Below are 17,702 nucleotides of genomic sequence, written 5' to 3'. Positions count from 1 at the left end.
CCGAATGGTAGTCTGACTGTCAAGTTTGAATGTAACTAAAGGATAACAGAAATATTTAGTTAAGTAATGATGATAACGGCTGCGATATTTCTTTTTTCATGCATGCAGAGCTCAGCAATTACTGTTTCTCAAGTTCTAGAAAGTCTGTTGTTTAGGATGCAATTAAAAGTGGCAGTCACACCCTGGGATACGCTAGACTGTTCCAAGGGCCAAAATAAGGAGAATTTTGTAGCTCATGTTACATTTTAACAGGTGTGAATTAAATCAGTAAATATTTTTACAATATGAGCAAACTGCACTATGCAGTTTCTTGGATGTACAAATAAATCACTGTATGCTATTAAGTACTGAAAGTCATTTGTAAAAAAAAAAAAGTACATCTATTCTGAATACAAGGGAAAAATAAGCTACACTACCCACTTTGACACCCTTGCATATAACGGACAGTGCTCTTTAGCATTTAAATCAGGCCACATTTAGAATTGACTTTAATGAATCAGTCTGCACTTGTTGCAAATCGATATTGCTCAGCTGACTTGAATGTGGAATAAGTGACAACAAGGCACTTGGGGAGAAGAAGGGAAAGGAGAGGCAGAGCAAGCAATGCAAGTCTAAGCCAGCATCCTGCACACCACGCTTTAAATCTCCAGAAAAAAACTGGTTTATGAGAGATGGTAGAACAACTGGGCTAGCTGTTAATCCTACCCAAAGAAAATGACTTTTACAATGTTATTTGCAAGTCTGAATGGAACTAGGCCAGTAACCATCTCAGTTTCACTGGTCCTTACTTATAAGTTTCTCTCTGTTATGTTTCTATTAATTTTAGTGGTAATACCTATGTTCCCTTTCCCAACTAAATCCTCTAGAATCAAGAATCATCTGAAATGGTAAGAGGAAATACTTTTATAGTCAAAAATCACAAAGGTAGACACAGAGCAACTAAGAAAGCCAGAAGCAAAGGTGCATTTGTGCAGTATTTGCAATAATTTGCAATACAATATATTCATAAGCATTATTAATGTGTTTCAAAGTGACATAAACACATGCATATCTACAATATTTAGACTATTTGCTCTTAGAAGAAGAATTAGGAACATATGATCCATCAATGGTCTTAGTAATGTGATTTAAAGCCAGCAATTGAACCTGCCTCCTACGTTTTAGCCAAATTACTTTATCAGTTCTTCTATTCTGATGATGACACATGTCATAATTACCGTCAACTCAAAAATTTCCATATTAGTTTAATAGTTTGTTGATCTGAGTCATCTCTTAACAAAAATAAACCCATACAATATAGAAAATAGAAATAATAGAAAAAGGCTCTAATAGAAAAAAGGCTCTAATAAATAAAGGCTCTAATAGAAAAAGATTAAGGTGCAATAGTTTAAATAGTGACTGCCTGTTAATAGCACTCAGGTTCTTCTGTAGAAGGTTATCAGCATGGCCATGTCTCTCATTTCCCTTCCTGCTCAGTTTGCAGTCTAGCATTTTACTCAAACTCCTCTCACTCTACTCATAAAGAAAGGTTTCAGCAAAACACTGTCATACGTACAGACATCGACCTCTTCATTTGCCTTGGATAAGAATGATCAACTTCAGCAAAGGGACAAGTCTCCAGCTGGGCACAGCAGCATTTTAAAGCACTGCCTCTAAACCCACTAGGACCCATGTGTGAGATTCCCAACACAACACAGTAATCACAGATAATAGTAATTTTTTCCCATCAAATGATTGGGTTATTTTAAAGCTCTTTTGCTATCTGTGCAAGGAGCATAAGATAGAAATAACAATTAACTTTCAACTCCTTTAAAAGGTTTCTTCAACTTCTGAGATATGCCTAGGATTTTGGAACAATACATAATGGCTTGGATCGTGGAAAATATTATCTACTAACAACCTCAAGCAAGATGTGTACCCAGAATTTCCCCTTCACCCATATTGAAAATACAATGGAAAGAAAAAAAAAGTTAAAGTTATGGCACAGTAGGCAAAGCTGGAGAAAGGAGGCAATGGAGGCTTCTGCTTGATCACCTCGCAGGAGAAATACCACATAAAGATGAGGAAAGAAAACATACACATGAAGCTATCCATCTCATCTCTAAAATTCCCTAGACTACTTTCATAGCTCAATCACATAAAACTTTCACATCTCGTGAATATACTTGATTGATCTACAAAAATGCACAACAGACAAAAATACCTGATAAGAACCTGGTGTTCTGTATATGGAGAAACCTAATGTTCAGAGAGCTCTCTGTTTCCCCTGTGGTGAACTCCCTGCACTCAGTAAATGATTTTTAACTTTCCCTTTTTCATTTTCATTTTTCCACTCTTATTATTTATCTGTATGAAAAAACATTTAAACAGTACAGATCTCAAACATTTTGTATCATACACAACAACACAGCTGAGCATAGCAAAAACAACAGGATTGCTAGTTCTGCTGGGGTTTGGTAATCTCACAGAAAGGAAAGCAACAATTAAAATCCGTGCTATTTTCAGAGGTCTCTTGGAGTAACAATATTCTGTCTGATCCACAGAAAGGAGCTACAGAAATTCACATGCATATGTTGATTTGATAGGGGCCAGAGAGAAACACAAATGGGTGCTTTTCATTTTGGGGGAAATCCAAGACACTTTATTATTATTTTACTCTGCTGTGACTTGATTTCATTAGATTTTTAGGGTTGGATCCTGAAAGAATTTTGAAGCTTCAAACACATATTAAGGGAGATGATAGCTATTTTTTGAAAGTCCCACCCAGTTATGTTTTTTCTCTCTTAACAGAGGACTATACTCCTTTAGGATGGGGTACTCAAATGAAAAGTATTTTCCTGGTCTGTTCTTTGGCATCTAGCACTGAATGCACTGCCAAGAGGGCAACACTTCAGCTCCTACAACTGCCAATTTGCAACAGAACCTCCAGGTCAACAGAAAGTAGAGGCCAGCAAACAAATAGAGAGGCCACCACAAGTGATGGACCTAAAGGCAAAAGGCTGGATATATTCTTCTCGTCTCCAGCTTGGCCTTGCTAGGGCTGCTCCACTACGACCTTCCCTTTGTCTCAATTTACTAACTCTATAGAAAGCCTAAAGGAAACATGCAGAGGCCTAAAGGAAATTTTGTGAGATTCTGCAATCCATTTTGCAGCTTGAAGAACTGGATGCATATTCTTCAATTTCTTGACAACTAACCATTATCAGGCTAAAAAGAAACCCATGGAAAGCATTACCATGCACAATCATCCTTCTTACTTTTTTTATACAAATAGCTTTTGACTTTTTTATACATAAATTTAATGAGGGCTTTGTCCTTTTGTTTCCCCTGCTGTTCTCTGCCCTGTTCTTCATTTGTTCACCCTAAGTAACAATTCTGATAATTTAATTGCACCTAAAAAGCAACTGTTTTCTACAAATGAGATATATCATTTAACTTATTCAAATCAGTACACTGCAGCTATTAAAAAAGGCAAGTAGACTGAAGACTAAGCAGTCACCAAGCCAGTTATGACAAAACACTGTATAAAACATATGACAAGGCAAATGCTGATTGAATATTAGCAGACTAACGTGCAAGTAAAATGCAAGTAAAATCTCATGCTTTCAAAAGAAAAACAGTCTCATCAGCTGCCAGTCTTGACACTGGGTTTCAATTTTTAGTTGAACACATAGGTGACCATTAATCTGTTACCCCCTTTCTAATGACAAATATCCATTTAAAATCAAGGGAAATGAATGGAAGCAACAGAAGGTGTATTTAGAACTATTCCACCTCCCCTCCACAGGAGAACAAAAGCATCTGTTGTTCTTTAGCACAGTTCAGCATCGACCACCCACAGAACAAACAAGAACACAAACTTTTTCTCAACATCTCCTGCTTAGGTTTTCTTTCTTACTTAAATAGCAGGAGAATAAGCCTTACATATATCACATATAAGCTGGTGTGCCAATCATGTGCTTATACCAGGGCTGTATACGGAGTGAGTTGCAAAAAGAATCTGAAATCTTGTCTTTAAAATACAACATGTCATACAAAATTTGAAACTGCAAGGATATTTCCTGCTGGATGTAAGGAATACTTCAGGCAGGAATACTCTCAGCTCAGACAAGCATTTCACTTTAGCTAAACAACACCAATGATCTTTTCAGAATTCATGAAGCACTCAGAAAATGGACAGTACTCCCAAATGTACACAGATACTCCTGCAGTGCTCCATTTTTTAAGGGGTACCCAGTATATAGATTTATAGCAGTACATAGATTTAAAGCAGTATAAAATTTAAAGGCTCACACACCAGCACATCCATCACAAAACAGGAGACCATTAACAAAGAAATATCTACAAAAACAAGAATGAAAGTCATGATAAAAGGAAAAGATATTACCTGATATATGAGTTTCATCTTTCGACGTGCAGAATTAAAAGCAAAAAATGTGTGCTCATAATGCAGGAAAAGTAGAAATTCTCCTATGGAGACAGGACTGACTATAAAAATTCATGGTAGGAGAATGACTTCTGTAGATTTAATACAATCTGACACTACTGTCTGGGTAACAAGGTTCTATATTGCCTGGAGTAAGGCATCTGTTGCCCTGTGTGCTAGTTTGCTCATCCATCAATTATTTTGGTTTCGGAAAAAAATGTTATACACTATTTATTTGAAGCTTTTTTTTTTTTTTTAAGAGACAATTTGTTTTTGCCAGTAACCTGACTGTATTAGAGCACTCTGATCATAATCCTGTATGATAGTTCTCTATTTTGATGATACATGAATAGAATCACATTACTCCAACAGAAAAGTGAAAACCTCTGGTCTACAGGTACCTAAAGCAAAAGGAAAACATGGAGAATCTTCTGATCATTTTTCACATATTCCTGCCCTGTAAATGCCTCACTTCTAAGGTCACCAATTTATTTTTTCTTCTTCTGAAAGCTTGGTTTTAAAGGCAAAGCTGACTCATCCTGAATAGCACACAGTGGAGCTATTTACAAACTTCAATATGGACAAGCTAGCAGAGCTAGCTGAGGGCACAGCCTCTACAAGAAGTTGCCATTAACACCTTTCTAATTTTCTCTTTGTAATTAACATGGAGATGTTGCAAGAAAAATACAGACTATCCTGCCTAATTCTGACCACTATATAATACGGCACTGAGCAAAGTGGAATTGGAAGCAAGCAGAGAAAATCGCATTCTCAGGAGATGCTTCTGCTGTTCCTGTTCATTGATGTACTGACACTTATTCCAATATATCTGACAGTTACGTACAGGTGCCAGTAAGATAAAAGCGGGATGAAAGAAAACACAAAAAGATACTTAACGTCCCCTCCCATGTATCACATGAAAGATACAGTACTGCCAAGTCCTGGCTTCCAGAGTTATCAAGTTTGATAATTATAAAGCTACGTTTTTAATAAACCATATTATGAGTTAGATATAACCTAATTCCATGTGGGTTCACAAACCAGTTTGAATTCTGGCTTGCTATGTAGGAATATACAGTAGTGAATACGACTGTTTGTGAACACACTGGATTTGAAATTGTTAAACTAAAAAGCAACTTTGCTGTTTCTTTTACAAGGCCAACATTTCATCTATTTTGTAAAAGTCCATTCCTATACCATTTAAAAAAAAATCTATAAATGCAATGAAAAGTAATGCAACTAAAACCTCTTGTTTGAGAGGTTTTATTATTTCATTGTAGTTTGGACTCTGAATAGTTATGATGAGGTGGATTTTAGTAAGTAGCAAGGGAAAGTATAACCTGACATTTAATGATGTTAGTGCTTAAAGACTAAGAAATTAAACTTGTACAGACAGTACTAATAGGCAGATACGAGTTTGTTCTACCATTCTCCTGACAAAGGAGGCTCTCTTTAGAAATTCTTGCATTTTAAATAAGATCACTTCACAATTAGATTTTCTTCGTTCTAAAAATAGGAACATTTCCATGCAAATTATACTCTGCCATAATAAGAGAAAACAAATACAGTTTTTACCCTCTCATCAGTAGGCTCAAGCTAGCATAAGAAATGCCATATAAAAATAGCACTTCTGAAAAAGCACTACTAAATAAGGAGGAACAGAGGAACTGCAGTAGAATATCAGGAGTTCTGATATAGCAGGAAAGACCTAAGGATCCACTGCACCATCTTGACACCATAGAAAGGACAGTGATAGTCACATAAGACTTACATATTTGGGAGAATATTTAGGAAATTACTCTCTCTGGGCCTGAAAATGCCTGAAATAAGCCAACTGTAGAATGGACCATGTCTCCCTTTCTTGTTCCAGACTTAAGTGAGTACGCAAAGTGTTTTATATGTTTCCTTTCTAGACATCAACCACAGAAGCAACGTGAGGTAAGAATCCTGCATACAGGAGAACTGAAACACCCATGTTGCTCATCCCAGATAAGGCAGCATGACAATTAAAATGTTTCAACTGATTTCCATTTCTATGGTCAGACACAAATTGTTGATATGTTCCTCCAGGGAATTGATTGGAAACGGAAAAGCAGAACATTGTGTTCAACCCTCACATATATTAACTGTGCTAAGCCCCTGTTCCATCAAAACAATATCGAAATAGAATAAGCATTGCAGAGACATCTGCTTGGGAAGATATCAGGAATTCTCCATTACGAGGAAGAACAGTCCTCCTGAAGACACAAGCTGCCAGCTGAGGCACACTCAGGTTCTGGATTTAGCTGTCTCTGAGTAAGTCCTGGAATCATGTTGGGCATTTCACTTAAATACAAGCTGTGGATGAGAAGTTTCTCCAAAAATGATGTTTGACAATTCTAAGATGAATCACTGAAAAATTGAGGCATTAAAAATCTTTATCAACTACTGTCTGTGATTGACTCTACATGAACCAACATCAGACTGAATTCTTTCAGTCCAGGGTAAGGCAGCAGGGCAACTGGACCATTTGAACTGATCTGGAAATCTTCCCCTTGCTCCCCCTTGGTGATTTTTCCATTGCTGAATGAACTACTTGAACATAAGCTTTTCATTCAAAAAGCGGCTTTGGAAAGTTAAAATGTCCACAGACACTTCCATCACTTAGAATACTCAGAAGAAATTTTAAAAAGTGCTTTTCAAGTTGCAGAATCTTTAACATCAATTTTTAATAGTAAATATAATACTTAATCCAATGTAAAATTGTCATTCTCCAAGAGCATCTTCACTTTTCTAACATCCTTCCTTTCTGAAAGATTAAGGGTATCTCTTCCCACTCCCAGTCACCCTATTTCAAACTGTTTCAGTGTTTCTAAGCAACTTGGAAATAAGATCAGCAAAAACCATCCTGGGAAAGATGCCGTACTTTGTCCCAAGGTGTCTGAAATGACATGTTACGAGTCAAAGAACCCATCTCCATCTCCTTATGCTAGAGCTTCGATGGGAAGGGAATTTGCTTTTAATGTATCTTCTACATAGAAATTTGCTATCCACCTTTTCTACTTGTTTCGATGTGACTAGTTGGGAGAAGAAACGAAATGTGTCAATTAGGCAAACATGAACAAAGTTCTGATCACCACAGGAACTCATTAAGGATAAGGCTGCAACTGAGAACAACGATTCCATTATTTACTGTGGCATTAAGATTTCCATTTGCTGATCAACAGGAGATATACAGAAGACGGGTGAACTGCCATGTGAACTGGGAGTCCTCGCAGTAGATAAGGTAGTGGAACTTCTAAAGGCCATGGACATCAGTAATCTGCAGACACTGTTATATAGGTCTACCTCATGGAGCGGTCTTGGCGACTTTTATTAAACAGGCGATTTCATTGCTCTGTTTCTTAGAATAGAAATTTATTCTTATAGAAACAGAACAAGGCATTTCTTGTTCTATTTCTCTGATAATGCGAATGCAATTAGTGGAGCAGCTTTCACAAATACGTCTCAAAAAGCCTTCGTTTTTGTCATGCACAAAGAGGAGAGAACAGCAAAGGAGAGGATCGGCCGTCGTCATGGTAACGTCAGGCCCCAGCAGGTGACAAACCCGTGGCACTTCCGAGGAGGATGCAATGTACTGAACCCATGTACAGCGTCACCCGCACCCAGGAACGTTTTCCTGTAAATCGGCATCTTTTCAAGCAATAAATTTAGAGAGGCAAATGCTAAAAAAGAAGTATGAACTCCAGTGACATTAGCAATCATTCACTTATCTCCCAGGGCAATTTTAATGGACTGAGGTTTATCTTGCTAGGTTGAATAATTACTGAAATCTTTACATTAAGTTTGGAATGACTTTAAAAATGACGAACGACTTGAAATCAGAAGATAAGGTTATATTTCAGAAGAGATAAACAAAAATATGTTGAATAATTTTAAGAGTTAGATGCCAGAAGCACCACTCAGAAGCAGCTTTTCATGCTCCAGAAGTTTTTCTTATAGATCAGATAACACCATAGCCTTGGAATAAGACTTTACAGTCCATTTTGCATCTTCTGTTAGACATAGCACTATATATATGTCTTTTAGACATATATATAAAATCTGAAGTGTGAGACATAATATGTATAAATGCTAAAAACTAACCACATCAAAGTATGGGCTACTTCTTTCTCTGAAAGATTTTAAGAAAAACTCTCCAAAACTGCATATACTCCTGCATACTACTGAAGGGTAGATCCTTCTACACTCCACCCAAATCTACCATAAGTAAGACCACCTACTATCTACACTTGAAGAAAGCTTCACAGCATTATTTTTAAAATAAATTGCTAATAATTTACAATTGTTCAACCTTGAACCATAGTAATGCACTAGACTTCCTACTAGCACTATAATTAGAACAAAAGGAAAGTCCCTGCCTAAATGTATTTATTATGTTTATCTTTTAAAGCATGAGACAAAATGGGTACTAGAACTACCCTAATTTTGGAAGCAAGAAATTTCTTGCATATAGAATAATGAAAACAGCTTTTAAACATAGTTCTTAATCAATGTCTGCTTGAAGACACTTTGCAGCTTATAGGAATAAAAGTGGTATTAGGAAAGGTAATTTGATGGAATACAAGAAAAGATGCTAAGAGCAATATTTCCATAAGAAATCAGGTTTGCATATTGATAGATATACATATATGCCGAGGGTATTAATAGTTTGTACATCTGGGGGGTATGTATAATACCTATTTTTCACACTGAGTAATAAACTGCATTTTCAATTCACTTATTTGAAACACAGGCAGACAAAATCCTGGAAATGTGGTTTTAGATGATTAACTTGGTGCTGAACAGCAACACGAAAGCAGATCCAGAGCCAGATACTGACATAAAAATCCTTCCTCTTGTATAACACTGTTCTCCATGGAAACATGCAAGTCTTTAAACCTTTAAGAACTATCACAACTCCTCTGGGTGTTTGTTTTATTTTACTGTCATAAATCTGTTCTGAAACTTTTTAATCTACGAGGACAATTTTCCTGGCATTTTTGAGGAGTGAACAAAGTGCTTTGTGCTAACATATCATCAAAGGCAACACAAAATCTAAACAACATATCTAGCATGATCCTTTACCTTTTCTTCTCTTTTCTAAACCTAATAAATGTTGCCAGGGAGATATTTGTCTATTATTCCACTTAATATAAAATCAAAAGAAAACTAAATCATCGAGGCCCCAATTCAGGCAAAGAAGTAACTGCTTAAGATCTGTGGAATATTGAAGCAATTTATCCAGAGCCCCAAGTATTTTCCCCTTCATTAAACTATGACATTAATCCAAATAGATTATTTTCTCCTTTCAACAGGGTATAAAACCATCAGCTAGAAATCTGCATTAGCATTGCAATCAGCCTTATCTCTTTGCTACTTCCAAGTCTTTAGCAAACGTTATTCGGCATCTTTGGTTCATCTTAAATTTCCTTCAACATGACTAATTAGGTGTATATTACCCTCGACCTTAAATTATTTCATTACTTATACATATATATGTGGTAGCAACGAAACGTATTTCACCCCCACTTACTCGGAAAGCAGTCTCGTGTACATGCAATTGCATCCATCTTCCCTCCTTAATGACACAGGCAGACAGAAAGAGTCAGAGCCACTTTCTGCTCGTTCATGCCATGCCACATCGCCCCGTTAAATTAAAATGAATCCCACTTACTAGTTGAAGCTGACCTTTTAGCTGTTGCCTGGAAAGAGAACATCACTCCCCCGGGGGCTGGTCCAGGGGAGGGCCTTCTTTCCCTGACACTTCTCCTTACCACCAGGCGAGACGAGGGAAAAACACATTAAAAAGGGTAATCTGGTAAGGTATGATTAATTTTATTTGTACAAGGCAAGCCATGCTCAGCTTCATGCTCCCCTGGGTACCATGCAGGGAGGCTGTTTGCAATCTTAATGCCAGTAAATACTTAAATTTTGGTTCGTTCCTCAGAAGTTGATATTACTAATTACTATAGGCTATGACTAATATTACTAATCCCTAAACTAGAGTAGGACATGCTGGAGCTTAAGGCACATATATTTGCTTAAATAACCAAAGTTTATTCATTGATGTTATACATTAGGTAAAGTGCAGCGCTTGTATCTCTGCTGCTTAGCTTCTTAAATGAGCTGGGTAAAACATTTGTAGAGGATGCAAAAGGCTCTTCTGAGCACTGAGAAAATTCGTTTCCCTTTGTCCATACAGGATTTTTTAATATAAGCATGTATTGCTCATATCCTGAATATAGCTTTTAAAACCTTGTTCTCACTTTTGCTTCACATAATTGTTTTATGTCTTTTTTGAAAGCATACACTGTGTTGTGGTTTGTACATCTGCTAATATTTAATCAAAGTCTTAAAATACAAATTACCTGAAATAAGATCATAACTCTGAAGAGCATTAGAGCAAACAAGCGGTGTTTTATGACAGCACAGAATTCATCTTTTATATAAAATAGCATCTGATTAACTAATAATCCTACTTAAGTAGAGAAATGGACGGGTCAGAAATAATTTTGTAAAATATTTCTGATATGTTAACTGACTGAAAAAAAATAGCTCAAATAATATACAAAAATCTACTTCAATTTTAATCTTTTTCCATTCCAAGATATATAAAAATCTCAAACACATTTTTAAAAATATACAACAATATACACAGCATCCTCAACTCAGAAGAAGAATGAGCTCAGTTTAAATTCTTGGAAAATTTAGATTAGTTCCATTTCATTTGATCTGAACTCATTTTCACTTCACACTTTCTGATCATAACATGTTTATCTTGTGCTTGTAGCTAATTTAACTGAGGAAAACAGTAAAAAAAAAAAACACCCAAATATATAACATCTGTATGTATTTGAAACTGGGAGAGCTCAAACTAGTTAGCTTTGATAAAATAAAAAATAGTTTTGTTAACTATAAACAGATAACAAATTTAAGTGCATCTGAATTTCAGTGGGTCGATTTTCAAAACTAATGGATAATCAAAAAGGAGGTTTAATTCATCTCCTATTATCATTTCTGTTGAAATGAGGAACCATTTTGAAAGATGTGAAGAACAGAAGAGAGAGTGAGATAATTCATATGATGGCTTACAATTAGGTTATCTACCAGATAAATCTCAGGAAAATCAAAACTACACAAGAAGCAGCAGGAGCTATTCCAAAAGGAGGATGTCAAGAGCAAATGCAAATGAAGCCAAGCTTCTCCTTTGAGATACAGATGACATCTCGTCATGCTGACGCTAGGCTTAAATGAAGTTGAACATTACTGAATTTTCTGATATTCTCTCTGAATTCTCTCTGATACGGCTATCAACAAAGAATGCAACTGAAAATTAAAGATGGACTCAGAGGACCATACCTTTATTAAATTTTCTAGAAGAGATAAGTTTTATCTCAGTTCTCTTTTTTTCTAGCTGTGTAGCTACTGAAGAATGACACCTGCCTGCAAAAATATGATTACCAGAGATGGTTGAGGTAATCAGATTTCCCGGCAGATCCCACTACTCCATTGACAGTCAAAATGTCTGTCATTCTAACAGGCATATTGGCACACAGAACATTAGTATTTCTCCTGAATTTTGTCATTCTGAATATATAGCTCTGGAACTGTTATTTAAAGTACTTTCATTCTCTGTAGTATTAAACTTCTGTTTTAACAAAAATACTTTGATTGTCATGCACATGTATGAGCACCATTTCTTAGCACCTCTTTGCAAATGTTACCTAAACCTGTGAACAGGCTGCTTTGTGGTCAAAAACTGGCATTTCTGAGTTAATACTCATTCTAAAATGGAAAAATCATGACTGTGAGAAAGCTAATGTAAGTATCGGAAAACCGTCCATCAAATGAAAAGCAGTGGCTAAACAGACTGCTTTTGATTAAAAGGTTTTGCTGAAATGTTTTTCGAGGTTGATTTAACAGACATTCCAACCTTCAAAGCTGAGCTACTAACTTCAGCTCAGTTCTCATGAGCACAGGATATTTACTTCCTTGCAAGGCATAGACCCCAATAATTCATGATACTAATGAAACAAAAAGTCAGTTTCATTTGTTCAGTTTACATGGAAGAAAACTGATGAGCATTTCAGTTGTTAAAAATAAAAGTTCTTCCACAATGGTTTTGTGCTGACTTTTAATCTATATACAAAAAATAGCCTAAAGCCATTTCCAACATACAAGACCAAAGTTGGGACTGTTTTACTTGCCTGCATAATCTGCATTTACTACAGATTATTTCACACTTTGATTTAAACCGTCATTTGTCCCACACCCAAACTGTTGAAAGGGTAATAGGAGAATGAACAGTTTGGATATTTCATCAGTTGGAAAATCTACCCCTGCATAAGTGGTGGCAGGACAGACACAATCCTACATCTGAAATCAGATGACCCTCAGCAACATGAGACCGTAGATCCCGAATGGAACCCACACGTCCTGCAGACAAGCAACACTGGAAAGAGGATTTAATGGCAGAGCAAAAGAAACTGCAAATAGGAAGCAAAGAAAAAGAAATACAATGTATCTGCCAATTTAAAACGAATTGTGGAATTTGCAATTAAAGCACTTGCATGGAAAAATACTAAAATTAATGTTGCAAAATGCATCATAGACAAAATGTACCCATCTCTACCAGCATGATTAAACACACAGGATTTCTCTGTCCCTAAGCCCTCTATTAAATCTTCCAGTGTGCAGGACATGAATACAGGACTGCACATAGCATTTGGTTTATTATTTACCTTAATAGCAAGAGCAGTGTTGTGGCTTTCTTCTAAACTTGTGTTTTATCCACTACTGGTCCTTTACCTCCCATAGTGAAGTTACCATCATTCCATTTTTCAAATTGTCTAAGCTCCCAGCAAATTAATACTAAATTGCAGTCCACAGAAAAACACATTACAGGCGTTTTCTGCCATGCTTGATTTAATCATAGTTCCTTCTTCTACAATTTATGTTATATTTAATGATGAAAATTATTTTTGGACTGATTTCTGATGATGATGCTAATTATATTTCAGGGAATTATTCTTCTTATCTATCTTTGGCTAATTCTCAAAAATTTTAGTACAACTTGCAAAGGCCATAAATGATGTTTACAGAAGAGAGAATTTCTTTCTCCTTCTACTTCCCTTTTAAAGCACCAGCACTGAGCGTGTCACAGAAGATGGCATTAATTCCTCACATATTTCCTTCTTTCATGAAAAATGCTGCCAAAATGGTGGGAAAAAAATCAAAACTGGGAAGAAATCAGTATTACCTATAGGTTATTACATTTGAATTGGACATAGTCTGGTTCTATTGGCTGGATGTAGACTAGTTCTGTTGGCTACATATTGGCTGGATGTAGATATAGACCAAATTCTCACCATTGTAGACAAGTGATTGTCAAGCCTATAAGCAAAGACATTCCCTGACTGTTTTAAAGTGCTCTGAAATCCTTTTAAGAAAAGGAAATTAATATTTATTGGCAGTATGTCATGATTAGGTTTTGAAAGAAACTGTCTGTTTTCTTTAAAATATCTCCACATAAAATTACAGCTTCTTAAACCCCTCTGCTTCCAAGCGTTTGAAGTATGATAGGAGATTATCTACTTAATCCATTCCTTTCAGTCGGGCATTTCAGATTTCATGCAGCTATGCTAAAAAGTTGAGTTCTGCTTAGCAGACTTGTGAAGCTCTTTGCAGAACAGAAAAGTGAGTCAAGGAAAAAAAAAAAGGCACCCAGTCATATGACTATTAAAAAAAGTTTAGTAAAATTCAGTTTAGAGTGAGAAATGGCCAAGCTACATCTGCTATTGATACTGCATCTTGCTAGAGATCCCCTGTTACCTTTCCCCTTCGTTTTCCCACTGGGAAGGTTTTCCCCGGCCAACGGACAGCTGAGGGAAGCTTGTTAGCTGCATTTGTTCCAACTCATGATTCCCTTTCAGTCCTTGTCAAAATGGAAACTGTCACTTGATTAGGATCTCAACCAAATGCAAATTACTGAAGCCTTTAAATGCTCCAAGGATGCTTGGTTTGCCCAGAGGAAATGTAACTCATTGCCAGCATGTTTTGTATTCGTTTTCTCTTTTTTTTTCTTTTTTTTTGGGAGGGTGGGGAGGAGGGGACACACTTATTCAGAGGATCGGAACCCAAGCCTTTTCTCTACTGTTTTCAGCATAATTCAGCTTGATTTGGTGTTGGTCTTGCCAAGACTGCATCTCCTTAAATGGCCATTAACTACACAACCAAATAACTAACATCACTTTATTCCTTCTTTGAGAAGGACTAGATTTCAAGCTAATCTTGTCTCCTTAACCCAATCTGCTAACTATTGCTAGCTGAACCACATGTAGAAAGAGCATTTTTCCCCAAGGCTCCCAAATTATCCACACTGAAGTGCTACTCTCCTGCAGAGTAAAGACAGCAATCTAAACGTTATGGCAATCTATAGCTCTGCAAGAGTAAATCTGCAAATTCCTACACTATTCACTGGGCAGGCTGGAAAACAACTGAAATTCTTAATTCTCCACCAGATTGTCAAATGCCATTACTTCTGTTTATGTAGAAAACATGTGATGAAATTTGCTTCAACGCCAAAATTTGTCTAAGCCTACTATAATGTGGTAGAGAATAATTTCTAAATTTAGGAAGTAATTGCTTTGCAGGCCAATGAAATGTACACTAAAAATAATCTCCTCGAGGCAAGTCCTCATTTTAAACACCAATTCAGCCTTCAGATGCAAGCACGAAACCTTAGGAATAAATGCAGCTGTATGGGTGATGCCCTTGTTGCAGCTTGCAGGTTGCACGGGTGCTTGCTCTATAGCACAACACAACCAAAATAACACCACGAAGGGCTTCTGTGTCCTCCGACACAGTTACAAAGTGCTTGGCAAACAAAACTACACAGTTCTCTTGGTAGTACTGCTTTTCATGGAGGTTTTTGAGGTTTTATTACAGTTCTGAATAAAATCCTGGCGTTTCTACCTTCCTGGGGCAATGAATAGTCACTGGAGCAGTGAATCAGAGGGTTTTTGCTGCATGTGAAGTGTCTGAGGGAGGCAATGGTACATCACCTATGTGCCATTAGGCTGAATCCAGAGCTTGAGGTCCTTAAATTGCTTTCAATAATGTCTGGGTAGCCTAGGATCTAATAACTTAATTCTTACAGCATTAAAATTTTGTCTTTCTGATAATACTGCACTATTGCACTGCTGTGAAGGAGCCCGCAAGTGAATTCACAACATTAAGAAAAAGCAAAATATCCATCTTCACTCTTGATCATTTTTCATGGGGTTTAATCTACTTGCACAGAAAACAAACAAAAAAACTTTAAGATGTCCAAACTATTTCAATTTAAAAAATCTAAAGTGATAGACCTCAAAGAGAGTTGCTCCATGGCCCCTACTTCAAAATGAGATACAAAATCTCTCTTATTTCCAAAACCACGAACGCAGAACCACAGCGCCAGCACACTTGACACAAAAAAGACCATTTCCCATCCTGCAAAACACAGTGACTGGCAGGTCACTGTGACCTAAAACTCACTGCTCTTTAATCATGGGCTGTTCAAAAGAGCAGGTAGCATAAGACAAATACAGGGATTTTCCTGTTCTTTTGAAGAACCTTTCTTAGGCACACACAGCATGGCCACGGTCTGCAGCAATGGCAGATCGGCACCGAATGGCTTCTCTTTTCACCTGGGTGAGCTAACAGCACAGAGCTTCCAAAAATAACTCCGTTTTGTTCAGCAGGAGCTTTCGTCATTATTATTCTTTTTGCTTTTCTTGCCCTCTGCAAGGAAGTTTTTTTGGTTTTTTGGTTTTTTTTTCCCCCTTCCACAGATCTCTCCATGGGTTCCAACAGCTCAAAACAGGCTCTGATTTTTTCAATCTGCTTAGGTTAAAATTATAATAAACACATTTGCAATACAATCTACATCTGTAGCTTCTTATTCTATCAGCATTTTGCAACAGAGGAATTTTTTTTTTGACCTAAGTTTTTTATCAAGAGACCTTTCCAGGGTAGAAAAAACTAACGTCGCTTGAATCAATCCCGCTTGAAACCTCTTATTTCTGTATTCTTAAAAAAACAGGAATCATAGGGGAGAAAAAAGAATAAAGAAAAATCATAAAGCTGTTGTTTACTAGCAGAAACAACCAACCTTCTTTTCTTCTTGCTGCCTGCAATTGGAAGTAGCTTCCTTTCTTCCAAAGCAATTGGTAAAGCACAATCTGCTTGCACGTAACAGTCATTTTTATAAAATGTCTTTCATTTCATATTCATTTCATATTAATGGACTGCAGGCTCCTTTGTGACCAGCCCATTTACAGGGTTGTTCTGTCTCTGCAAGCTCTGAACAGGACATTAACTCTCAGCTCCTTGGTTTTCTCTCAGAGCCATGAAGTTTGCTGGAAACCAGATGCAGAAGCCAGAACAAGCCCAGAGGACTTTGCAGATCACACTTGGGAACTTGGCCTTGAAATCACAGCCCGCACATTAGTGATACAGACTGCAGAGCTTCTGCATTTCTTCAGGATTTTAGAACAGGGGACATTTTTTTCTTTTTTAACTTATTTTTTTGCATCAAATATCCATTAATATAGGGTTCCCAAAATATGGCATGTGCAGTACTTGTGGTATACAAACAAGAAGTACTTAAAATACATTTTCAGATGGGTCAGAAGACCTATTAGTTATTGAAATTGAAAGAGTTATTTTGCCAAAATGAAGATTTGAAAAAAAATCTGCTTATCTTCAAACTACCTACTTGCCTTCACTATAGACCATTGCACATTTATTACATTAAGTAGAAATGAACCTGCACATGAAATTTGGCACTGAACTTGAACAACATAAATCTCACTAAACATCTAATTTTTCTCATTCTGATTTGCCTAATGCAGTACTTTTAGGGAATTTTCTTTTGGCCATTGACACTGTCAAGTTTCTTCCTTCTGGCAATAGCTCACAGAAAATTCTTATATTACCAAACTATACCTTCTGTAAGAAAAATTGCAGTTTTAAAACATTTAGAGTATTAAAAGACAACTGGCTTTTCTAGGCACCACTTGCAAAATAGCAAGGTTAAAACTTGCCTGGCTTCGAAGACTTAACATTGACCTTGAAGAAAAAAGTCACATTCTGTTCCTCATAATGTCATGATAAAATAGATAAAATATCATGTATCAGTTAACACCCTAAGGTGTTCAACTCCTTAAGCATGTTTTAACAAAATATTTGGTGCCTTCCCAACTATTCTTTTTAG

The 17,702-nt window shown here is 36.6% G+C and overlaps 1 protein-coding gene across 15 annotated transcripts in view; it reads right to left on the bottom strand.

Annotated features, from left to right (window-relative positions):
* The window catches only part of RIMBP2 (RIMS binding protein 2), a 108,011-nt gene that overhangs the window by 51,780 nt on the left and 38,529 nt on the right, over window positions 1-17,702 (bottom strand). For 2 of the 15 annotated variants that reach the window (XM_088532448.1, XM_088532449.1), the window contains exon 1: window positions 9,981-10,077. The exons of 4 other annotated variants lie outside the window; for them this stretch is intronic. In XM_088532448.1, the coding sequence (XP_088388574.1) occupies window positions 9,981-10,013 (33 nt within the window). In that variant the 5' untranslated portion in view covers window positions 10,014-10,077. Of the gene's footprint in view, window positions 1-9,980; window positions 10,091-17,702 lie in introns of those variants that run through there. 9 more of the 15 variants (XM_088532443.1, XM_088532442.1, XM_088532438.1 and 6 more) reach the window with 9 other exon arrangements.

The sequence above is a fragment of the Tinamus guttatus genome, unplaced genomic scaffold, assembly GCF_059628265.1.
Source record: "Tinamus guttatus ecotype Peru unplaced genomic scaffold, ASM5962826v1 Tinamus_guttatus_pri_ptg000459l, whole genome shotgun sequence".
Taxonomy (NCBI): Eukaryota; Metazoa; Chordata; class Aves; order Tinamiformes; family Tinamidae; genus Tinamus; species Tinamus guttatus.
The sequence above is the reverse complement of the archived record's forward strand: the minus strand, read 5'-3'. Positions and strand labels throughout refer to the sequence as shown.